At 39.6% G+C, this 25866-nt stretch overlaps 1 protein-coding gene across 2 annotated transcripts in view; it reads right to left on the bottom strand.

Annotated features, from left to right (window-relative positions):
• Positions 1–1134: 1134 nt before the first annotated feature.
• The window catches only part of gabrb4 (gamma-aminobutyric acid type A receptor subunit beta4), a 53438-nt gene continuing 28706 nt past the window's right edge, over positions 1135–25866 (bottom strand). Inside the window, exons 3-10 of one of the 2 annotated variants that reach the window (XM_084372914.1) lie at positions 20320–20387; positions 18641–18861; positions 8115–8197; positions 5759–5896; positions 4393–4545; positions 3036–3292; positions 2309–2398; positions 1135–2019 (exon numbers count right to left, since the gene is read on the bottom strand). In XM_084372914.1, the coding sequence (XP_084229040.1) occupies positions 1666–2019; positions 2309–2398; positions 3036–3292; positions 4393–4545; positions 5759–5896; positions 8115–8197; positions 18641–18861; positions 20320–20387 (1364 nt within the window). In that variant the 3' untranslated portion in view covers positions 1135–1665. The remainder of the gene's footprint in view (positions 2020–2308; positions 2399–3035; positions 3293–4392; positions 4546–5758; positions 5897–8114; positions 8198–18640; positions 18862–20319; positions 20388–25866) is intronic. The other variant, XM_084372915.1, reaches the window with a different exon arrangement.

Genomic DNA, 25866 nt, shown 5'->3' with positions numbered 1-25866 from the left:
GTCTGATTTATATATATATTTTTAAAAAGCCAAGGTCCAAAAGTACTTTTTTCATTTGTGAATTAACCTGAGCACTGGAAATGCAGTGTATGTGAGTGCTATAGGAAAAGTAAACAATAACTCAGATGAATTATAGGCCTTTTTGGTCGTCATTTCAATCATGGCTATTTGTTGCACATTTTCTCCCAAAGAATCACTGCATCACAACTGATTAGACTGATGTTTAAGGGTTCGGAGCGTTTATGTGTAACGGCGCCAATTGAGTTTGTGAAATGTTGAAACCGTCTGCCCGCATCTTCTGCCCCGGCTGCCCATTACTATCCCGATCAAATAATCCTGCCCTCAGAAACTCCAACACTGAAGAAATGCTCAACAAACAAAGAAATACTGTATATTGAATGACAACTGGTCAAACTGTGGGCTGATATGTTGACTCTTTTGAATATACACGTCCTCACATTTTCACTGTGGAATAATTTCAAACGAATCACAAAAGCGACGCCCCCCCCACCCCCCACCCCCCCATTTCCTTTTAGCAAACACAAAGCAGGATATGACGTCAATGAGCATCTAAAGAGCATGTGAATCAATCAATAGGAGGAAATAAACAGTACAAGTATACTTTCATGAGCATCTGTATGATAAAATGTATAGAATATGTTTTTTTTTTCACACAATCAAAATGAGTAATGCATACCTTTGACTCTTTTATCTCATAATGCCCTAGCTCTAGAACATGTTCTGACACTCTCTGAAATCACAGTATTTTTCAAGACAAAATCATATCTACAATAATCAGCACTTGTTTGTAACCATAATGAAAAAGACCCCCTCCCCCAAAAGGACATGTTTCTAAAAATAACATGAGAAGAGAAAGGAATACAAGTTTGCGTTGACTCTGCGGCGGTCAAACATCCCATCCACGCGGCCCCTCTCATGGAGACCACTGGGCCAGAGCTGATGTCTGATAAAGAGAACGATATCACTTCAAAAAACCCAAGGAACAACACATAATCCAAACAAGGTTGCTGTACATAGTAGAACCGGAGATTTCCGTGCGTGTTATCCATGGGCGAATGGGGTGGGGGTGGGGGTTGGGGGTTGGGGGTTGTGGGGGGGTTGGGAGGGGGGGTTGTCAAGGATCTCACTCAGCTGATGCCTGAACAGACCAGCCACCACTGATTTCATGAGCTGCAGTAGAGGATTTTTGATCACAATAAGTATCAATAAAAAGTCGATGGGACTCTGAGACATCTTTTCTCTCCCAAGAGCTTTCACCTTCTCTTTTTTCTTGTTTTCTTTTTTAGCAAAAATATCATGCAGTCTTTAGTTCCAAAAACCCCTGGTGGGATCTCGTGTTTGTTTGTTTGTTTGTTTGTTTGTTTGTTTGTTGTTTGTTGTTTGTTTCTTTCAGGAGGAAAAAAGAAACTCAAAGCCTTGAAATTCTTCGCTCACAAATATTCTTAAACATTCAAGTCATCCTATTAATACTTTGTACAGCAGAAAGGTCCTTCAGATTTCACATGTGTATATATAAATATAATATATAGAAATATGCATATACATATGTTCAACTTGTATATGTGTATACATATTTTGGAACTGTATCAAAGCCAATTTAATGTGCTCTCAAAATATGGCCCATGATTCCTGGTGGGATGCACATCAATTCACATAGTACAACCAGTAGATTAGGTTGAAAAATCCAAAGGTGATAGGGAAAATGACCCGGGACCACTTGTCAATGGTGCTAACATCAGACAGGTTTGGGATTTTCAACTTGAGCTTGGAGGAGCGTCGCCGTAGCCGACAGTTGGCCCGGCTCCGCATGGCGCTCCGGTCCAGCGAGTGGTGGCTGAAGCCGTCTCGGGGCGCCATGGGCTTCCTGAATTGGACCCCGGAGCTGTCGAAGGACATGACTGAATTCCGAGAGTCACTGACGCTGCTCCCCACGTCAGAAGGCATCACTTCGTTGTTCATCTCCAGCGTGGTGAGGAGGATGTTTCCGTAAGCATCCACCTGCGAGGAGAAGGGAAAGACACCAGAGTCAGTAAACGTGAACGTGTCGAGCAGTAGCCCCAAATTCCCGTAATAGTGAAACTTATATTAACCCCCCTCCCGTCCCCCAAAGCTGTCAAGCTAAAGCAAAATGTAGGGATGATATGGAACGTCATTTCTTGCATGCAACAGAAATAGTTAACAAAGAGTTTCTTTAAACAGACATCTATTAATAACTTGAACAGCCTTAATCATCTGACTATACTGTGAAGGCTAGCCTACAGCTGATATGATTTCTAAATACATGTACCCCAACTTTTCTTTGTTCCTCGAGATACAGATTTCTTCGCTGTGTAAATGACCTGAAGGTGTTGGTTTGAAACGGCACGGAAATGGAGTCCTTGCAATGTGAAAGAAAAATGAAGAGAACATTAAAATGGCTATAAAAATTCTGGCAAATAAGCACATTTTCCTCAAAATTACACAATGCATTAAGACATCGAGTTAACAGGAACAACTTTGAATTAGCATTTAGTACTTCACACACAAAAAAAACGAGGGTTGGGGGCTTCATTCAGTCTGAATCAATCTGCCAGGGCCGAATTGTGAAACTGTCAATGACTTCTCTTTCTGCATTTTCATATCGTGTCCACTTAAGTGGAAAATCCATGTTTATAACACGAGGTAGCAGAGTGAGAATGAATGAAGCCTACAGCATAAACATAGACAACAACCTAAATAAGAAATGAGAATGTTAACACCACTGTTGAGCTAGATGAATCGCTATCTCGATGAAAAAGGCTATGCTCGATAAAATGCAGTCAGTGCTTGAGGGAGAAGCAATGGATGATGGTAGGTGAATGCATATTGGGCCGTAGTGGCATTAGTATGCTCCTGGAAGATTACTTCAGGGAATACTGTATGTGTGTCTTTGGATAAAATGACTATAGCTAGAAATGTGCAGAACATAGTTGTTTTGTACTTGAACTCTGACTGACACAGAGACTACTAGAGAGATAGCAGATGAGGATGCAAACCTGTTCCCTCAGGCGCTTCTCTTCGTATCTTGTGCGCTCGTTGTTGACTTTGTTCAGCCTCTCATTGATTTTCTTCTGTTGCGCAGGGCCCCGGCCAAAGAACACGTAATTTACAAAGGCATATTCGAGCAGGGCCAGGAACACAAACACAAAACAGCCCATGAGGTAGACGTCGATGGCTTTCACATACGGAATCTTTGGGAGAGTCTCCCTAAGGTGGGTGTTAATTGTTGTCATGGTAAGCACCGTAGTCACACCTGAGCACAGCAGCACACACAGAAACAAAGGATTCATCGTCAGAAGATGAAGTTAGATTTCATTTTGAACAACATTACTGCAGTTCAGTGATGGAAGAAGAAGTGTTCAGGTCATTTACTTTAGTACAAGTAACAATACTGCAATTTAAAAACACCACATTTAAAGTAAAGCCCTGCATTTACTTAGTTTGTAAAAACAGTTCAAAATTATTATCAGCAAAATATACATAAAATAAAAAAAACAACAAAATGGCCCCTGTCAACACAATATTAGTATACATCATATTAGGGCTGGGTAATATGAGCATATCGTGATACTTTTGGGCTATATGGTGATGAAAAAATCTCCTCAAAAGCACTTCATAAATCAAACATCAAGATATTTGTGACCAAATACCTCAATATCGATATTGTGACGTGATTTTAGGGATGACTATTGATACTTTCAAAAATATTAAAGGGGGTCTGTGTCACAATTTGTAGCAATTTACATGTCTTAATCACTTTTCTATAGGCCATATGTGAGTGGATTGTTACATGTTTGAAAAATGACATCACTGTAATGCAGCTATAAAACCAGGAAAAGACAACACGTATGTAAATGTAATTATCCTTCGCATATGTGGTTCTCTTGTCAAAAAAAAAATGTTTATGTCATAGCATCTGAACACAGTAAAATGTGAATTTGTCAGATTTCATTAGCATCATGATGGTGTAACTAAGTCTTGTTGGATACTGTGACATTCTGTGCACTACTTTAAGGTAACTGGGACACATTTATCATATTATGAGTAAGCATGTCTCTCAGTCTTACTCATAATACATGTAAGGACTACTCATCGCTCCACATTATCAACATGTACATCAGTGTTTCTGTGTTTACACATCCCAGCAGCAGAACAGACTCTAAGTGAGCACAGGAAACTGGGATACTGATATTTTTTCACTGAAAAACAAAAAATTTAAATGTAGTTTTATCTGCCTGTAAGTGCAGACAATGTACACAGCATCATTAAACATGCTGTTAGTTCCTGTGATAATCACTGGATTTTAATGGAGACAGGTAGAAGTTTAATAATGCAGCGGGGGCTGTGTCTTACCCAGGGCCACCCGAGCTGCAGAGGCATCGTAATTGATCCAGAAGGAGACCCAGGAGAGGATGGTGATCAAGATGGAGGGCATGTACGTCTGCAGGATGAAATATCCAATGTTCCTCTTAATCCTGAAACTCAGCGAAAGCCTTGGATATGAACCTGTAAGGAGAAAGGATGGAGTGATAGTTTGGAAAAAGAGCAGGGCAGAGTGAAAAAACATCAGCGGGGAGGAAAAAAAGGGAGAGAAAACGTTGGCACAACTAAAGAGTTCCAAAGTCTGCACTTTGACAACGCGCAGGGTAGTCATTTCTCCATTTGTTCAGATGGAGCACTTAATTTCCCCAAAGCGATGGATTCCTTTCCAGGGACAAGTTCGATTCCAATTAAACATGGCAGAAAGTCGCAAACACGGCAGATTTTTCTGCAACCCCCTATCTCAGCAGGCAGCTCCAGCATCCCTCTGAGAATTGTCACAGAGAGCTGCTCTGCTTTTCTTTCGCACTTTCCCTGTCCTCTAAACATTACCAAAAGGGCATTTTAGAGGTGCATAATTGCAACGCATGCCTTTACACTAAAAGAGGAAGGGAAATATACAGTGTGTGGATGCGAGGCGGCAAGTCATTCTACTGCACATTTTGCAGGAAAATATCAGCTGGCTGTGCCAAGACATTAATTGGTCTTCTGACTGCACTTAATTTAAACAACCACAACAATGCAATGCTGATGCAGAGGGGAATATAAACATCAAGTGCTTCAGCTAGAGCATTATATTTACAAGGTAGGAGACAAAACAAATTTCTCTAAATATAGTTAAACCCCATTCTGTGTATCCTATCTACAGTTTTATTTCCAACATGTCACCAAAGAAAAAAGGCTTCAGATAAGCATGATGGTTTTAATCTAAAAGGCCATTTGCTATGGAGAACACACAATGATGAATGACCTCATCATCGCCAGGTTCCTCTAAATCTTTTAATGAATCAATACCTGAGAATACATACTTCATCAAGTCTGAGGCAAATGCCTGAGAACTCCCAAGTACATTCGAGATTAATGAGGGCAACAAATGTTCACAGATTTGATTAGACTCAAACATGAGAATTACCCTTAAATATCTCCTTTGTTTTCCTTTAACAATAGGAAGGTTGTTTATAGGGGCGCTGGGTTCAACTGAAACGAGATTATTCATTTCTGTTACTAACACGTCACTTTTGGTTGTTTCATCAGGCTTTTTCTTCAACTTGTCTAAAATCATCTTTACACAGTATGATTAAACTCGTTTCCACATCGCTTTGTGTACATATGCAAGTCCACCCAGCAGTAGACACTTCGGCCAAATTAGATTTGAAGCATTATTTTATAACAGTCTCACCTGTAGTAAACCTGACCTCCCTGGACACCAAGCGGATGTCTACAATGGAGAATTGAGGTAACTCTAGCTTATCAACGCCCGTCACAGCGTTGTCCCCTCCTTGCCAGAAGAATACGATGTCATCTGTGGTGTATCCATCTGTGTCAAGGTCGGGGCACATTCAGAGGAGGGAGGAGAGAGGAAATAAAACATGTGAGCGTGATGAAGAACCAGCCACTACAGTTAGTTATGTTACTATTTAAAGTAAGAGTTTGACAAATCAAACAATTATGCTCCATTAAGGTCATTCAGAGTTAAGCCTCCCTTAAATATATATTTTTGCAATTCTGATTTCCTTTGGGCACAAAGAACAACATTTTTGTCTATTATTTATACAACGTTTTTCTTTTTTAACTGACCACTGTTCAACTGTTTAGTCATGAGCCACCACCAAATGGTACAGATGTCCATTTCCAGTCAAAGTGCACTTGCATAATTTGCATGTTTATTCTCTACTAAAGTGAAACGAAAGACATGTTGTTATGCATCTTTTTATATGGACAACAGCAATGTGTAACACTAGGGAAATAAGACATTTTACATAAAACAAACAAGAAACATTTTTTAAATGAAACTGTCTATGTGGTGAGCACAACAGCACAACAGTTTTGGGGTATTATTATTTTATATACATTTTTTTTGGTTCTCTATAAACCATTGCTGACTTGTCTAACCATCAATATTTCCTATACACTTCAACATACTGTTTGGGTAAGGTGTTGCATGGCACTCAGTAATAAAGGTGAGATTTGTCAATTTCCACAATTGTTACTGCCAATAAATATGTCTTCTGACTCATTAGTAGCACCCAGTGATAACTTGATTAGCCTGTCCTTTAATCGAAAATATATTAAAAAAATAAAAATAAAACATTTTAAAAATGAAAGAATCGTACTAATTCCTGCAGGTCCAAAATGCAGAAAATGTAGAAATATGTAGACAACGTGAAATAACACGTGCAGCGCTACAGTATTTACGTGCTGTCATTTAACATCACACCGACATGTGTAGCATTCATTTCTTAATACAATGTAATGTTACAGACCATTTGCCATAACTCTAATTATATCTATAATTTATCAGCTATTGTTTGAGTAAGAGTTGCAGTGGTTGGAGAAGATGTTCAGTGAGAATTGTTTGGAGGACTGGTTCTGTTTTCTTCAGTACGATCTTGCAGCAAAAAAGACAGCACTAAAACAAAAAACCTCACCGACTAAGATTTAAATCTGTTGTTTTCCCAACCTGCAATCACATGCGGCACCGTCCAGACTCCTATGGAGTTATATCACTGCATGCATTACTACCTTCATGAATATTTATTAACATGTGTCACTTGGTATGGCGCTCCCACACATTCCCAACTGGCAGTCCAATTGAAAGTGACCACAGCAGCAGATTTATGTCAATAGGCCAGTATGCATTCACTGCAGAGCAATTTCTCAGTCCGGGAAGTGTAACCACATTTCACATTCTACTACCCCATGTCCAGACCTGGATGGCATTACACTCACTAAGGGACCAGGATTCATTACCATTAAATCTCTCTCTGGGGTTATAGGGTAAGGAAATGTGACATTGTCCATGAAATTGAAACAACTGCCTGCCTAATCAATCAAACTGATGGTTAATGTGCATGACTCCCAGGAGCGCGGAGCATTCCGTGAGCATAAACAGCAGATATTCCTGCGACTTTTTAATTCATGGCATATCCATATTTCATTGCACACTGATGTCCCCGAGGGGAAACACTTTGCACTTTTATCTTGAACAGCAAGAACCACAAATATGTGGTTTATTGAACAGGTGGGTTGACTGATGGAGTGGTCAATGAAAATGATCAAGCAAATACAATTTTTAATTACACCACCAGCGCATTTTTCTCCTGGATATTGATTTATCTAAATTAAAGCATTTGACTGTGGATTTCTTTTTCTGCGACGGTCCAAAGGATGTGACTTTTTGCACGTTTTTGTGTGCCTCGTCTCTGTTATGGTTTGCAAAATGTGAGGACCCAAATGCATCCAAAGTGAGGAGGGCATATTCCAAAGCCGGATCCAAGAAATAAAAAATGCAGGCAATAAATGGCAGGTGTGTGCAGGACCACTCTATTAATATTGCAAATGTTATATTTGTGTGAATTTATTTTCCCAAACTACATGGTACACCTTTGTAGATTTAATATAGTAATAACGCAGTGATGACAGTTCGCTGACAGTCGCACTTATTGCTTTTGAAGGGTGCTGTGAGTTCAGTATGAAGGTCTTTGTTGTGAGAAACAAAGTAAAGAAAAAGCATTATTTTCTTTTGCATTACTTACAGCTTTCAATCTCCAGGGTGCAGTTCTGTTCATCGAGAGGGTACCTCCTCAAGTCCATCATGCAAGCAGCGGTCGTGGTTATCCTACGAAGAAAAGACACAAACAAGAACAGAGTCTTAGGTGATATCATTATGGCAGAAACAGATAATTGTATGAGTTTCTTTCCCCACAAATGAAGGAAAAGGTAAAAGGTTAGGTTCACACAAAAATGAAAATGCAGTCATTATTTACTCGCCCTTTTGCCAATAAAAAGTTGGGTATAGTTTCGTAGCCCACAAGAGACTCCTGGAGCTTCACAGCAAAACATCGTTGCAGATAATTTTGGGAGAATGCTGCAACGGCGTTTTGCCATGAAGGTCCAGGAATGATTAGTGGACTACAAAACTTCACCAGACTTCCCGTCGCCATGAGGGCGAGTAGATAATGACTGACTTTTTATTTTTGGGTGTACTGTTCTTTTAAGAGAGAGAAATTATGCAACACCTTTGACACATTGCACATATGATGAACCACCACATTTGTTCCTTAACTTAAGGAACATGAAGTTATCCATAACCTTTTAAGGGTCATTGGAGCTTGAGATGTTGCCCGAGTGCACGTGGCACAGGACAGGGGGAGCATGTTAAAAGAGTTTGGTTTTTATTTGACTATTTTTCCAAATTTCCGGAGACTCTTAAATATGATTTATTTTCTTAGATTTCTGTGGTCTGGAGACATATTTCCTTTTATGTGGATCACCGACTGCTCAGCATCTGCAACTTCGTCAATGTACGTTATTTATTGCTAGTTCCCAGATATGCATTTCTGCCAGCTAGCTTCAGCAAAGATGTATGCATTGCAGTTTATTAAAGTCAATAAATCCAGTAGCCCAGGAAAACAGCTTTGGCTACAAATTACACATGTAGGGGTCTCTGGCATTTAACTGAGATATTTACCGGTGCAGCACATTTTAGTAATTACATTTCTGCTGTTCATACCAGCTGCTATGTGTTCATCATACCAGCGTTCATTCGCTTACTGCCCTCCTGTGTAAATGAAATAGAAAAATTAATTTTCAGCTCATCATCTCTGTGTCAGAAGCCACCAGAACGTTCACGGGGGAAGTTTGATACGCAGCATGTACGTCCCTGTGTGTATGTTAGAGCCTGATGACAGTAATGTGTAGCGCTGCCCTTTAAAGCACATTTGGATACATTATTAATCATGTTTAAGTCAATGCCACCACTGCTGCTACAGTCTGTAGTTTTACATTGATGCAGTGAGCAAATGTGCACAACCATCTACAGTACCCAGAATTAGTAATACAGTAGATAATAAGCTGTATGCATTGGAAATATATTGCTTGAACTCAGAGTTTGTAAATTGGTCATGGTGGGGTGAACAGTGTGCTGTCGGCAGGTAATTGGAAAACAAAATATGTTCTGCTCAAGCTGATTGGGCCAGATTAAACACATGTGGGGGGCCTCTGGGTCGGTGATAGCAGGAGGCACCAGAAGGGTAAAGAAAATAACACACATAAACAAAATGTGTGACAGCTATGTATTTATTATTCACAATGACACTGAGCTGCATTCTGCTGCACAAGCATTAAGCTGCTCAAACTGCATTCTGCTCCGCTCTACTGTACCGCACCTCCCTGCTGCCTCACAGTGCTCCGCTGCTCTGAGCGGACAGCGGGGCTGCCACTGGTACACACTGTGAGGAGATAACATCATGCCTAATTACATTAATAGGAAAGGTCACTTGGCAATCATGATTTCCCAGGCAAATCACTGAAGAGAAGCGTTGTTTTTCCTTCAATGTTTTTTCACTTCCGTGCAGCGGTTGTCCATTTGATACAAATAAATAGGTGTGATTTCGATATTGTAGCTGACTGTTTTTCTGTTTCTTCAGCTCGGGGATTTCCTGTGAGACTCAGCCAACTACGCATCCTTTAACATGTTTGTTTCATAAACTACAAGCAATCCCGAACAGACAACATAAGGAATTAATTTAATTGTTCACATTGTTCAGTTATATTTGGCCAGTTTACAGACATGGAATAAAAATTGGCAAAAATAAATAAATGGAGGAATGTCTTCACACTGTTGGACTCATCAACTGGTGCGTTTCACAGACTTTACTTAACCACAAAGGAACGACACTTGATGAAGCTGGCAGTGTCTCAATGTTGTAATCTTTGTCAATAAATCTGTTCTGGATTTTCCCGCATGTGACGTGGGAATGCCGCCCAACTAAATATTTGTGGGAGCAGGTTTGTGATTGGATCGTATTTTACCTGATACCCTCAAGCAATGCTATTAAATGAAGACGCTAACTTTAACTTAAACATGCGACAATGATGGGGCAGCTGTGGCAAACTGGCTGCAATCAACTCACAGAAACCTCCACATTCACTTTATAATAAGTGCATTTTACAAATGATGAATATATTATATTCTGTATATACAGTATATATAAAGATACTGATGAATTTCAGAAAATATATGGGCCCAAAACAAAGGTGCTGGGGGCCTGGGAGGGAGCACTGAGACAGCAAAATCTTTTAATTAACTATCTTACATGTTGCTCTTTTAAGTATTTCTCAACATAGATAACTAAAAAAGATGACAAATGCAAAAGACATAGATTTTCACTCAGAAACTCTGAGCCTCTTATTAGATTTGATTAAATATCGTGCCAAATCCTGATCCTGATCCAACTGAGCTGCAGCCACTTCAAACCAGTAACAAGAGTAATGAGAAAAGAAGAAAAACAGAAATTTCGAATGTGAAATAGATAATGTCTTAATTTAGCATCTTACCATTCATAGCAAGAGGCTGATTGATTAAAAAAAAAATGTTTTTAGGGCCTACAAGTCAAATCACAGAGAATTAAAGAAAGTTGGTATCCATCAACACATGTTAACTGCAGCCTTTTATAGATCTACTAAGCCACTTTGAGCCCATAAGTTAAATAGTGTTAAAATACATCAGCAAAAGAAAAAAAAAATGTATGCCAAAGTTGTATCCTACTGCATGCAGTGGAAAGTAGAACAAACTAAAATGTGGAGAGAGCTGCCTGAAACCTCAGGCTGTAGCAAGGTCCTGAGTCCTCTGTGATCATGAACAGGAAGACATACCCTGTCAAGACACAGTTAGAGTTCTTAAAAGACAATACCCCCGGTAGTATAGTGAAGCAGTGAAACCATGGCAGCAGCAGCAGCAGCAGTAGCTTGGAGTATTGGACAGATATGAATTTTTTACCCCTTGGCAGAGAGGGGGAAAAACACTACGAATAAAATTGACTTTATATTTGACAGTTAACAAGTGAGGAGAGAATCATCATTGAGTAGGCACGAGTCGGGACGGCTCACAGCGAGGGGCCGGGATATGGAAATGTCAGCAGATGTAGGTCAGCAACTTAGGATTCCCACCAGAGATGGTCAGCAGACCTGAGCAGACACTGCAGTCTGACACTCAGCAGGCTGTTTACTTAGTAGAGATCAAGACGATGTGCGATATTGGTTGGTTTGTATTTTTTTTTTTTTTGTACAGATCAGACTGTGAGAAGAACAACATAGGCAAATTCTAAAGAGTTTGAGGCTAACCTGTGTGGGGTAAAGGCCAAAATATATCTGATATCAGTGCGTTGCTGTTGTTTCTGCAGCATCATAGTGATGTTGTTCCAGGACCGTCACTTCAACTTTTGAAAAAGCAACGAAAACCACATCTGGAACAAGCTGCTGTGGTTGAATGGGTTCTGAAAAGGACTCTCACTCTGGAGACTGTGGTTGAAATCCTGGAACATATAATTATACTGCTCACTTTTTATTTTTATTGTTTGGTTAGGTTGCGGGAACTGCAAGTCTTGGTTAGGTTTTGGGAACTAAAACACATTAATGTGTAGCTGCTTTTAACACGATTTACATGATTTTAGCTTTGTTTTATTAATCCAGATTTTACTTATTCATTATTATTTATTTCTTAGTGATTCTTTGTTGATATGTTGCATATAAAGCATATGGTAATGTTTAACAATTACATAATGGGTAAGTTATTTGAACTGAATCAATGTTTGTGATGCCATTATAAACAATTAAAATAAAAACTTGTGAGGCTTTTATTAACCTTCTTAAGTAATCTATAAACTGTTAAAACGTTTAAGTGCTTATACATATATATAATAATCTGACAATTAACATGTTTATGATTATATTATTGGCAGTTATTAAAATATATAATGTTAATGAGCATCTTATAAGGATATGTGAGGACTTTATTACCTATTACTTAATGGTTATTACAAGGACCTTAACATAAAGCGCTACCACACTACAAGCCTACTGGAAGGCCAACAGTAAGGCCTGAGGGAGTAGAAACTTTCAATTCACAACTAAAGGTGCATTCCACCCCTTTTTACAGGCCACTCTAATTTTCCCAGACCAGGCATCGTGCCAGCATCACATGGCAACTACAAGCAATCTGGAGGTGGATCCAAGAGGCTCAGAGCGAGAGGCTTTCAGATATGTGAGCAATAGTTTTGACACCTACACAGTCTACTCTTGTATCTGCCTCTGTGAGGTAGCTTGGAGATCATAGTACTACAAGGCGGTTTAATAAACACAGGAACACAAGAGAGCGGATTCACAGGAATGGGAAGAGAGAAAACACCATCTGGCGAAAGCTTAGTTCAACAAAGCCCTCAATGCTCTCAGGACCCAGTGCACTACCAAACCGGATTGTGAGTTTGCTAACGATGATTCAGCCCCTCAACTCACTGGCAAGTTAGACAAACGTGCTCTATCACAGACACCCGGCTGGACACTGTCTCCTGACTCTGACTTCTTTTATTGATGTTTGGAATGACTCTGTTGTTTGCAACACCACAAATGCTCTCCTGCACTGCTCAGCAGTCTTCAGACCCGGCCCTCATCCCTCCTCTACACATAAAAATGGTAAAAAATCAGCTACAGTATATCCCAGGTTGACAAAAACGACAATTCAAGCAAAGTTTCCAAAAACAATGTTGGTGGGGGCAGCTTTCCCTGTAAGATTAAAATTATATTTACGGTACAAATGCACCATAATTCCTCCAACTTTTGATTCTTGCAATCCATGAACAATTGGGCACTCTTGCATACTTATGGACAATAAGTCTCCAATCTACTTTATCTACATGTCATTGGCAGTAGGACTCAGATCCTTTACGTGGGTAAAAGTATCAGGACACCTATGTTAAAAAAGTAATGTTTTTAAAAAATCCTATTTAAATAAAAGTACAAAAGTATTTTCCTCAAAGTCTTCAGGTATCAAAAGTTAAAAGAACTTGGTCTGCACAGAAATAGCCTGGTCAGAGATAATTTATATGACATATTGGATTACTTCATCGAATCATAAGCCTGCAGTATTTTAGTGGTGTAGTTGGTGGAACTAGGCTGTGGTAAAATATTAAAAAAATGACATCCTAAAAAGTTTCCCTGGCCTCGACAGAAAATGTCATGAGGTAAAAGAAAGAGTTAAAGTAGAATTATGGACGACACCAGTGCTAATAGAATCAGACTGCACTTACACTAAAGCTGCAATGAATTGTGGGATGGCATAGCTTCCTTTTCTTTCATAAAGGACGGTCCAGTGTATCCTGTCTTCAAGGAGATGAGAAAGGACGCACTGAAGCACCTTTCCTTAGTATTGAAAGAATTCAACCAGCTCTTAATATGGCTACCACTTAAATGCTTCCAGGTCATTTCAGTCAATGAGGAACTTTCCCGAGCAAAAAAAGACTAAATGACTGCAGCCCGTTCAGCAGCCTGGTCAGTGGCCCTACGCTAAGCTTGATGCTGTAGTTACCCCTATAGTGTCAGTTCCTGAAGCGCCCCTCTAATGAAGTAGTATGAAGAGAAAAAAGAAAAATCTGAGTGGGGGGCGGTCAGGGTGGTTTGTTGAGTCGGACACTGGACATCCTCCATCGGAAACCAGGGTTTGCGTCCAGAGTCTGAGATAACTTACAAAACTGTACGCAAGTTACGTGACTTAACATAGTCCTAGTATGATCTTTCCCTCAACCTAACCGAGTAGTTTTTTGTGCCTAAACCTGACCAAAGCCACCATTTCACATTAATAACATTCATAACATGTCAAAATATGTGACCCGTTTGTCAGCCAACATTATTTTGAAAGTCTAACTGGATGTTGCATCTTAGATATTATTGCAAAACTGACACTAGAAGGGTAGGTAGAGCATCATCACCTGAAGCTTAAGGCCACAGACCAAACTGCCATATATAAATGATCACAAGCCAAAATGGTTGGGGACCACTGGCTTAATCTTTACCAATAGGTTGGAGTGAAAAATACAATATTTTTCTCTGAAAGGTAGTGGTTTTGCAGTATACGGTAGAATGCAATAAAAATACTCAAGTAATGTCAGTTAAAATATAATAAAATACAGTATTTTTTTAATGGAATGCCTGCTTTGACTAAGCTATGCTGATTTCTGTTCTGTCTGCTAACCCAAATACCTATCAGTGCATCAAAAAATTTAATTTAATAATAAGATCAACAATAAACTAAGTTTATCACTAAACCGTCTGAATCAGATCAGATTTTAGTTCTTTCATTGTTCATTTCCGAGTGTTATTTGTGAAATACCAAATTATCCACAATTTTGTCACATTGAATCATTATGTGTGTACATTTCAAATATGCTTGTGGCATCTTGCATACATGTACATTTTTGTTTGCAGAAAAATAACACGTCTAATAAGTTGACGCAGTCCGCTTGGTTTAGCCACAGAACAGAGACGGCAGGTACAGAAAATGCACCGTTCAACGCTCGACACGAGATCAGTGGGCGAGTAAATGAGGACGGAGTTGTGAGGTAGAAAGAATGTCAGCCTGTTCTTCAAATGAACACAAAAATAGAAATGGTTGATCAACTCAGATCAGCTCAGCTTAGATTAAAATCACTGTAAACACTAGGAATCAAGGTAAATAAAGGCGAGAAAAAAGAACAAACACCAGTATCAGCACATTTCACAGTGAGTGGATAGGTGAGAGTGCAGCACCAGGTGCAGTAGTGTGTGTAATGTGATTGTCCACAGTTTGCATTTTACTGTGCTCAAGAGTAACACGGGGAACGGATTCAAACAGGCGGTCTTTACGAGAAAATGCATTTAAGACAACAAAAACTTCAAATGGTCAGACTTAAGAGGCGAACTGAACTGAGAATACAACATCTATTGTTAAAGTTCCATCTATACTTCTGGTAAACAAAATGTCCACACAACCCTTGGGCAAAGTCAAACATTTTAACAAAGCCATTTAATTGCATGCTTACAGGAGGCTTGTAAAGGTCCTGAAATCATCATTGGCATGTGGATTATGCCTCAATCTTCCGTACACTGCTGAAAAAGTGGTCTGGAGGACAGATCCAAGGGCTTGACGCCATCTGCCTTTTACCATTACTGCAGTGGGTGATGATAGCAGTAAACCCCTGTGCAGTGTGCTTGAAGATGAGATGTTGGAGGACTGGCTGATACTAGTGTCCCCAGCAACAGTCTTAACTTTGTGATTCATGCAGGCACAAAGCCAGTGGAGGTGCAAATGCAGGTGTAATGCCATTTTCTTCTGGCACAAGTCCATTTTACTATGCTTGTGTCTGCGTGGTACTTTTTGAGGGAACCTGGATGTGCTGAGGTACACAGGCTGAGCAGAGCAGCTGGGAATGTTTATTCAGATCAGGTGGTGCAGTGTAATGTCGGTGCCATTTTGGCATGAAACTGATCACGTTTCTACCTGCTCTATTGAGTGGAGGCACACGTAAGTGACATTTTTAATGTTCTAAACACTGAAACCATCACAGTTATATGTAATTTATTGATTAAGGCCAATTTATCCTTTACACAACTACTTGTAGGATGTATGATGTCCTTCTATTTCATTTCAGTATTTTCCTGTAGCCATAGGTCCCATAATGTAGAAAGTGAGATTCAATCTTTTATTTTTTATATAATAATGCAGGTCTAGGTGCTATTATATGTATTATATCTATTCAGAAACTGTGACGTTAGACGAACGGTCAAGGCTTTCACAAGCTTGTGATGTCAGAACAATACAGTCACTGCCCTCAGCCACACCCCCAGCATGGCTGTGGTTGCTAAAACCAACACATTCTCACTCCCTACTCGTCAAATACCTAGACTTGGTCAGTGGCCTTAAGCTAATTACAATGCTCTACTTACCTCTCTAGTGTCAGTTTTGAATGTGAATGGCTCAGCGGTCAAGTTAACAATAATATGCTACATGTTACATCCAGCTAGACTTCAAAATAAAACTTGCTTTACAACTTAAATTTCACATATCATGACATCTTTTGGGCAATTATTAAAGTTTTCAAATGGTCGCGGTTTGGTTAGGTTTAGGAACCAAAACTACTACTTGGTTAGGTTTAGGCTCCAAATCCACTATTTGGTTAGGTCTAGGTTTCATGAATACTTGGTTAGGTTTGGTCATAAAAACTACTTGGTTAGGTTTAGAATAAGATCAAACTTTGGGTAAAATAACTACATTCACTCTTGACTTCAGATCTCAAACGGAATGTGAAACCCCATCTAAGGAGGTAAGTCCACTGTATGACCAATCCACCACCGCAGCCCCCCTCTGATGCAGACTTTTCTCTTTATACTACTGCGCTAGAGGGTGGTAACTACAGCGTTAAACTTAGCATAGTGCCACTGACCAGGCTGCTATATTTGACACATCGAGAAGGAGAATGGTCTACTTAAACACCCGCAAAGTTGATGCGCAAGCTTGCTCAAGCCTGTGAGAGCTGACGAATGAGAACAGAATCGGCTTTTCAGGAGGCGGGTCTTAAAGAGACTGGCACTAAAATGCTCAGACATAGGGTGTACAGAGGTGCTGCAGCAATGGACAGCATAAGAAAAACACTGTGTTTTGAATATCAAAGCATGTAAACATTCTTGTTGATGCACAAAAAAGAAGTATAGACCTGAAAATGGAGCTGAAAAGCTGCAGCATACGAGGGAAGACATAAAGTGATTCGATTGGCCTTTATTGAAATACGCCCCTATGATACCTGCTGATAACTTATTCCTCTGGCAAATAATATATTCATCCTACTCTGGACCCTTCTCAGAGTGGCACCAAGCTGCTCCAAGATTACATTTCTACATTGCCAGGTCCATGTGCAATTGTCACTGAGGGTAAAAAACAAACCCAACGATTCATCTTAGGTAGACATTTGCATTGTTTGCTCTCCAGTAGCAGTGAGATTGCATTTCTGCCATGTTGATACCTTGTGAACAGCCATAAAAAGAAAAAAGAAAAAACTTTTCCCATCATATCTTCCTTTGTGTCAGGACCAATTCAGTAATTCAGAGTTTCTGAATACTGATTATAGCATTAATAATTCATCACTTCATATGATCTACACCTCGTCACTGACGTTTTCTTTTATTCATGGAACAAAACACGTTTCCAGCTTCTTTGCCTCCATCAAACTGCTTTATTTTAATGACTTGTGTTAAGAAAAGCAGCAATCCATTCCCAGTTTGAACAAACCTCAGGACACTTTCCTACTTTTAGACGTCCCTGAGGGATTTTAGATGGGTCCCTCTGTGCACATTTACTGTTGACTGAATTGTCTAGTTTGTCACAGCGATCTGGGACATTAAGGTGGTGAGCATTTTGAACCTTTTTTTAGCCCTTTTGGGTTGATGAATTTTGGATTTAATGAACCTGTCTGCTTCTAAAGTATTATTATTGTTTGTCCTGAGTCATACTTAGAACTTTGTACTATTTACTTTATAAATAAAGCTTAAAAGTTTATTCATTGTTGCCAAAAATAAATCTCTCATAACTCATCCTGCCACAGGACCAAAACCTTGTGTTGATCTTGTTTTTCTCACTACATATGATCGCGAGCTCTCAAAATTTCACTTCTTGAGGCAAATGATGAAAGCAGCAGTTATCTAATTAAAAGTTATCTTGAGCATGATGGGGTCTTCAGCAGTCTACTGTTGGCAAAAAAATGTCAATTAAGTGCTCCTGTTTTTTCTGGTCTAATATTTAATCAATTGTTTGTTTTTGCTCTAGATTTCTAAATACTGGTGATGCCATTCATCTATTTTCTTCATGTGCTCATCCTGTTTAGGATAAAGGATAAAGCCTATGCCAGCATGGATGAAGCAATTTTCCTGTATATCTATATTTTTCTCTGTGGCTTAATCATCTTGCATTATTAAATCTTTCTTTACAAAGATCTCTGACGGCCTAACGTTCTTTTTCCTTTTTATCTTCTCTGTAAGTTGCAACTTGTACGAATAGTTCAGGTTCACCCAGGAGATAGATGTTGAAATGGAAACTGAAGAAAATTAAACCAAATGACAAAAAAATGTACAGCGTATCGATTAGCCGCACATTGGAGAGAAGAAATTCTGATGAAAGTTCAGACGAGCCATACAGAGTGAGTGAAATGAATGCACATGGTAGGAGACGTATGAGACACGAAGCAGAAACTGTTCATACCTCAGCCCGTATAAGACAGTGCCATCAGGGTGCAGACGGATCATACGGTTTTTTACTGTCACACCATGAAGAAAGGACTTCTTGTCATTAAGGAAGTAGGTGTCAGGGAGCCAAAGCTGGTCTGCTACACGGTTGTCCAGAGTCAGGTTCAGCTTCAGCTCACCATAGGCCAAACGCTTATCTCGCCAGCTCTGCTGGAAATACATTGTGATGGTGTAGTCCTGCGGAGAAGAAAGTCACAGACAAAAAACTATTTAGTCGTGCATAAGGTAAGGAGCTACGATGACTATTTACTTCTTGCTTTTGTGTTGGTCTTGTTATTCACTACTAATGGCGGATGAATGTAGACATAGCTTAAGAAACAGTAGGAACAGTTTAATGTGGGGAACACAAACACTAACAGACATGAAAATAAATTCCCTCCATGCAGCTTTACCATGATGTAATTCAATGAAGGGCAAAAAGAGGAATAAGCAACTTTGATACAGCTAAAACAGCAATAAAATGAATCTGCTAGGAGAGCACAACAACACTGTTTTATGCACTCGGATCATGAAAATTGTTTAGCTTTTTAATACAATAAGAAAAAAAGAAACTGCTCAGCAAAAATAGGACATGGGCAGCAAACCAATAAATACAGCTGTGCTAGTACTGTATCTAACTGGAAAAGCGCTCAAGTGGAGATATATGCTCTGACAGCTAATGCATCATTGGCCCTCTGGTCAAAGTACTGTAGTCTACAGTCAGACTCATGAGACATGTGACACATTGGTAGGACATTGGCACACACAGCTTTTTCAAATGCAGATTTGGGGAAAAGCGTTTTAAATTGGTTTGACAAAAGCAGACAAACCTATTTTGACACGTGTCTATCAACAAAAACACCAAATGGTTGCAAACATTAGTTGATTTTATGTGATTTTTGTGTGCTTTTTTTTGTTTTGTATAAAGCAATGAAAGCGTTTATCATGCTTATCTTTATTACGCGATATCTGTTGTCATAATTAAGAGTTCCTATGTTCTCACTCTGAACTCATGATTCGAAGATGTTCAAGAGCGATGATATCTCAACCAAGAAAGCAAGAAAGAAAGAACACAAAAATACACAAAACAGAAAAGCTTTTCTATTCCGCCTCACCATATCGGAGGAGTGAGCCGCACTGTGAGTGACGATGTCAAGCTGAGTGAAAGACAGAGTGCTAAGAGACACAATGACGTCATCACTCAGACATCGGCCATATTGCCTTCTTCACTCCTCAGCCTGCATTCCTGACTGCTCTCAAGTCTTTGCCAGAGCAAAAGAATACGTGCCGTCTCGAGGCGTAGTGTAAGGATTACAGTGAAAAAATATGTTCAAGTAAAAAAATAAAACATTCAACATTCACAACGAGCAGCATTTGTTGATGGGAAGCCGGTGAGGGATCATGTCCTTTTTTGACACACTGGTACCTCCCTCTGGTTATAGCTGGGTGCTTGCCTGGAGATGTGTGGGAACTGGGGAGATTAGCATGAACCCTTTGTGTGTTCCACCCTCACTGTGAAGTACCCTGTTGGCAGCAAGACAGTGGCTCCACAACAGTAGTTAGCAGTGATAAGGACTGCACTGTGAGGAGGAACTGGACACATTTTGGCAGGCACCTAAAACCAAAGACATAGGACATAAGACGTGTGTAACTTACCATGTTTACTTCTGAGATGGAGTCGATGCTTGCTATGTTGATGCTCATTCCTACGATGACTGGAGGACCTGAGGGAACAAAGAAAAAGTGCTGTCACTAAAAAAGAACATAAAGAGTAAGATGCAACTACTGCACTTTTTGAAAGCGCTTTCAGCTGGACCAAGCAAAGTACACTGATGGAGCGGTGATAATGTTAAAGTTCTTAAATGCATATTTCAATTTTATATTGATTTTAAAACAAGCCCACTCACATCAGATTTTTGCAAGACGGGACATTTTTGTAACTCAGAATACTGGAATTCAGCCACACATCAGAAAGCGATATTCCTCATAAAAAGACCAACATCAGACTAATAATTGCATAATTTGCATTATGTATTATTTTTTTTACATTTTAAGGCAAACTACTGCTCAAATGCATTGGCTACTCTTGTAGTGTAAAGTACGCCAGCGACAAAGCACATTTAAGTCTGCTGTTTTGTTGCTGCTTACAGAGTGTATGTAAAACAGAATGTATAGATCAGCTGCTCTCAGAAGCTTATGAAACTACACTGAGAAAATGCACTCACCCATACTAATTTCTAGGCTGGCAGTTCATGTAAAGGAACAGGAAGAGCAAACTGTGCCTCATTTATATGATTACAGCACACACTGTAGACATGTAAACAGCCATGTGCATCAACTCCCTTACATGTACAGTAAACACTTAGCCCACTTCAATATTCACACAACTTTAGCTTTACAAGGAGTATCCTTTCACAGTGCCCATGCAGCCACAGTCGCTGTAAGCAGCGGTAGGTGACTTCAGACATACTCTGGGTATGTTATATATAATCAAACAGAGACATCTATATACAGCACTGTCCTCACTTTAGGGACATTTTTTTAAATACTGTGTGCACTGCAATGATTAATTACCATCTTCCACATGCTACAGTAGCGTATTCCCTGAGCCTCAACATTTCCTTTTAAAGCTAGGGTTGGAAATTTATTCCAAAAGCATCTTTTGTTGTAGTTGTAGACAATCTCTGAACATCAGAGTATCACAGTACACAGCCAATGAGCCTGCTGTTTAGCAGCTACCTTGGCTAACTCGGTGGCACTACGCACACAGCCTCTGAGCAAAAGATCGAGGCAGCTTCAGTGGCAGTGACAGAATATCGTTTGCCTGCTAAGTGAGTAGCACAAAGTACACAGTCCCTGAACTGAAGAATAGTGCTGCAGCAGCAGCAGCAACATACTAGTTCAGCGGCTAACGTTAGCACAAAGCACACAGCCACAGCCGTAAGGACTAACTGCTGGCCTTTTTCATACTGAGGTAGGCTTGTGACGGTTATTTTGCTTGTATATATATGATTGTAAAAATTTAACAGCTGTTTATTTATATATTTATTAGACTTAAAAAAGAGCTTGCTGACGGTAGCAAACCAGCCACTAACACATCTTGCCAGCAAGCGCCTGACGGGAGGGCTTGCTCTTGTTAGTTTCTACCTCAAGTTCATTCATTTGTAGTTTATTTTTCATATCACGTTTTATTGAAACAAAATCTGGAATATTAGCATCAGTACAGCCATGTCTCTGTGGTCAACATAGCAATGCTGAAGAAGCTAGACGCTGGACTGCAGAGAGGACTAGAGTCTAGAGTCTATTTAATGTTGCTTGTTTTCTATTTTTTTCTGTGTTCTTAACCTTTTCTAGTAAGCATAAAAATAGAAAACTGTCACCCACCACTTGAGAAGCCGCTACCCCAGGCATTGGATTTTGGGAGGGAAGAGATTTGTCGACAGTGATTCTCAGCATTTTATTTTTTAGCAAATTCTTTCTCTTTTTATAGATTTATAGTGGGAATGTTATCCTCAACACCTCAACACCCTCCCCCCCCTTTTCTGCCTCTTCGAGCCTTGTCAGCTTCACATTGCGCCAGTGAGAATGATCTGGCCACAAAATATGAATTGCTGACACGAAAAACAGAAACAGCAGAAACAGTCCAGTGATTGGTTCATGTGGCAGTGCTGAATCAGTATATTTAGATAATGCCCCATGGTATTATAGTGGAAATGACATTAGCATACGGATCATAAACAACGCAGAAAGCAGATGTACTACAATATGTACTCTATCACGTGTATCATTATCATACAGTCTTCGCACACCCCTTCTCTCTGTGCCACTCTGTTTGTCCTCTCACTGCACTAATTAAGAACAAAACTGATGACGCCAATGACGAGAAACGTACTGAACAGTTCTCAAACCATCTTGCTGTGGTACCATCGGATTTGTCCTTGCACATCTGTTTGAATCAGTTGTTTTCACATGTCCTCTCTGTTTTAAAACTTTGCCAGGCCTCATTTCCTACACGTTAGTATCTGCACAATGGGGCCAGCCATGAGCTAACAACAATTGATCACCTCAAGTGCATAAGCGTTAAACATACTATTGAAGTTTAAGTAACATTTAAGTAATCAATAAGCATTTATTCATTTTTTTAAAATAATGTGATAAAATTAGCATGTTTTATATCAAGACTCTGGGATTAGATACAGGCAGTAATGAGCCAGTGTGACTCACAGAGGACCGAGTGATTAATTTCTAAACTCAGCTGATGGATGACCTGCACAAGTTCACAAAACAGACTTAGATTATAAAAAACAATCATGACTTTTGTGCTTTGTCTCTCTTTGACTAGAACAGATCTACAACTTACCCTTTCTTCAGAATCCTCTCAAAATATAATGCTTTGAAACCAAAGAGATGGATAACAGATCCTGACAGTTACCGCAGACAGCTGGAGTCATGGGGATGTTTATGGGTTGCAGACTTGCACAGTTCAGAGCCCATAAAGTTTTTTTGACAATGTATTAAAGTTGCTAATATAACCCTCATCTGTCCAAATAGCTTCACGACACTGAAATAAAGACTCTGGGTGCATGAAAAGGCTAGACGCCTATACTTCTTTTTATTGGTGATGGCTAAAAATACAGTTCAATCAAAGCTGTCAGTCTGCACTTTACCCTCTCTAACTATAGTGTTTGTCACTCTAATAACAGCATAGACTCACAAATTGTCTGTCGGGCTTCAATTACGTAGAGCATGGAGCTTATTGTACCAATCTATTGTATGAAATAAGAGCGGAATGAGCACATCTGACTAAAAATATTTTGTCTGAACAAAAAATATTAATAAAAATAATTGGCATTTAATTTGATCACCAATTAGCCCGTTGAAATTCCTGCACTGATGGCAAGAACTTCATTAAGTATGCTTCAATCACATGGAAGTTTGCTTTGTTGAAACAATTGAAAATTATCTGTGATTTTTTATATACTAGTGAGACTCTGTTAGCATGGAAAACGCTGGTCCTGGTTAAGTGAATAGACAAGCCAGAAGTCGTGCCCATATTACTCACGAGGTATCATGGGGGCTAGGAATAAGGTGCATAATAGACATCTGTGTATGAATGCAGAGTCTATGGGCAAGGGAAACATTTGTTGTCTGATTTTCTGAGTTGTATTGACCAATCAATATTGAGCAGGCTTTTGTTGTTTGCAGGTAAGCAGTCCATGTGGAGAGCAATTGAGGCGGAACACATTGACGAAATGCATTCTCAGGACCCATCTGCTATCTTCCAATGACGATTTTTTATTAGCTTTAATTAGTTGTATCTCAACTACAAGTCCATTTTCATGTCTCTGGGTACCAATCAGACTCTAAACAATGACCACCACATGAAGGAGAAAGTCTTGGCATTGGATGTTGCCTCCAGAGGCTAATTTGTCATCAGACAATAGCTGAAAGGTTCTGAGATTGGACTTCACCAAAGCATTGTCCACTTTAATAAGAAATTCATTGAACATTGTTCATAAGAAAGCTTCAGTGTATCCAGACACTCCAGAACAAATACAAACCAGAAATGCATTAGAGTGAAATGGGGCCCAAACACCCCGTGCAATTCAAAACCTTTAATTGACCAGGAGCTATCATGCATGATGGCTTCATGAAGCCAAGACCCACATTAAATAAGGCTTAAACAGGTGGTTTGGTAAAGTTTAATCCTGCAGGGCACACTGCCAGAATCTGATCCACAAGGACCAAAACTATTTTCACTAAATAATTATGCGTCTTACTCCCCGTTTTGTCAAAACCCAAAACCCAATGAACATACATTACCATCCCTAACTACACTTAATCAACACATTTCAATGTATGAATCCACTTGAACTATAAGCAACCATTGTGGTGCAGCTTGCAAGTATGATTGCATTGGCACACATGCATGTGCTGAACGCCACCTGGGCGTATATCATTGCTAAATGCCTGGGAAACCATGCAGCAGCTGTGTAGTGGGCAATTTATGCAAACGTTAACAAGTCAATGCAGAACCAGTTACTGGTGTTCTCCAGTGGCCTCAGTCAACCAGAAGCTGGTAGAAACACTTGAACCAGTCACTGCTTTTTTAACTGGGCTCAATATCAGGAGATTGGACGGAGTAGATACACATTTGTGAACAAAGTAGAAGTCCGGCGATACCTGCTGATTTGATTAAGGTGAATGACTGTACTCATATATGACATCACAGAGTCCAAAGAGTTTCTCATGTAAAACTCTTGGGTGTTTCTGTTTACTGAATGCACCATTGGAGGGGACATTAACAACAGTAGGTCTATCAGATAACAACCCAAACTAAACTCTGATGGTATGAAACCTCTGTTGAGATTTACTCTGATTCATCTAAATGACTTAAAGATCCTTCCTTTGGGCCCCTTCCTGCAAATATTGGTTAATTACCATGTTTCTCTTCAAATACTGGTACTAAAATATTAACCAGCAAACCACTTGGCTATAAAGGCCCATCTATCCTCTCTCTTACATCCTGTAATCCTATTTCCTCTCCCCCACCTCTCCTCCCACTACACTAAATGCCCCGAAGCTTTGTCATATTCCCTGACCCATCTCTTTCGACAAAAAAGGGGAGAAAGTAGGACCATTTCCATCGCACTTTGCGAAGGCAACCAGTAACAGTTTTCCCTAGAGATGTCAAAGTACATTCATTCGCTAGATGAAAACAGAAAGCACCAATCTCTCTCTCTCCCACTCGCTCTCTGCATATTTGACCCTGCTTTAGTGAAACAGAAACACTCACTTTGTCACCACAGCTCTCCCAAAATAAAACCGCTACCTGCACTTGCACTTCACAAGTTGGTAGAGCAAACCTTTTTATCTTTAAATAAGCATTTCTCCATCAATTGTCTACCAACATTGTCTATGAAATGCTTGATTTTTTTTTCCTCCAATGAATACTTGGAAATTGTTTTAAAAATAATACTATTAACTTATGAACAAAGTGCTCACTACAGTCCTCTTTTAGTCGAGAACTTTTTAGGATTTCATCCGAAAGGATGGAGTGAGTGAGGAGGAGATTGTACCGTCCATAGCACCATATTGTCTCTAAACAATTAACATACGAGTCTGTCAAACTGTTCCTGCTTTCTAGTTTTACACTAATGTCAGCCAATAATCACAGTAGAAACAGTTTTCAGTGTCTGATGA

The sequence above is a fragment of the Pagrus pagrus genome, assembly GCF_965226575.1.
Source record: "Pagrus pagrus genome assembly, chromosome: 14".
NCBI classification, from domain to species: Eukaryota; Metazoa; Chordata; class Actinopteri; order Spariformes; family Sparidae; genus Pagrus; species Pagrus pagrus.
This window is presented reverse-complemented; position numbering and strand designations above follow the sequence as displayed.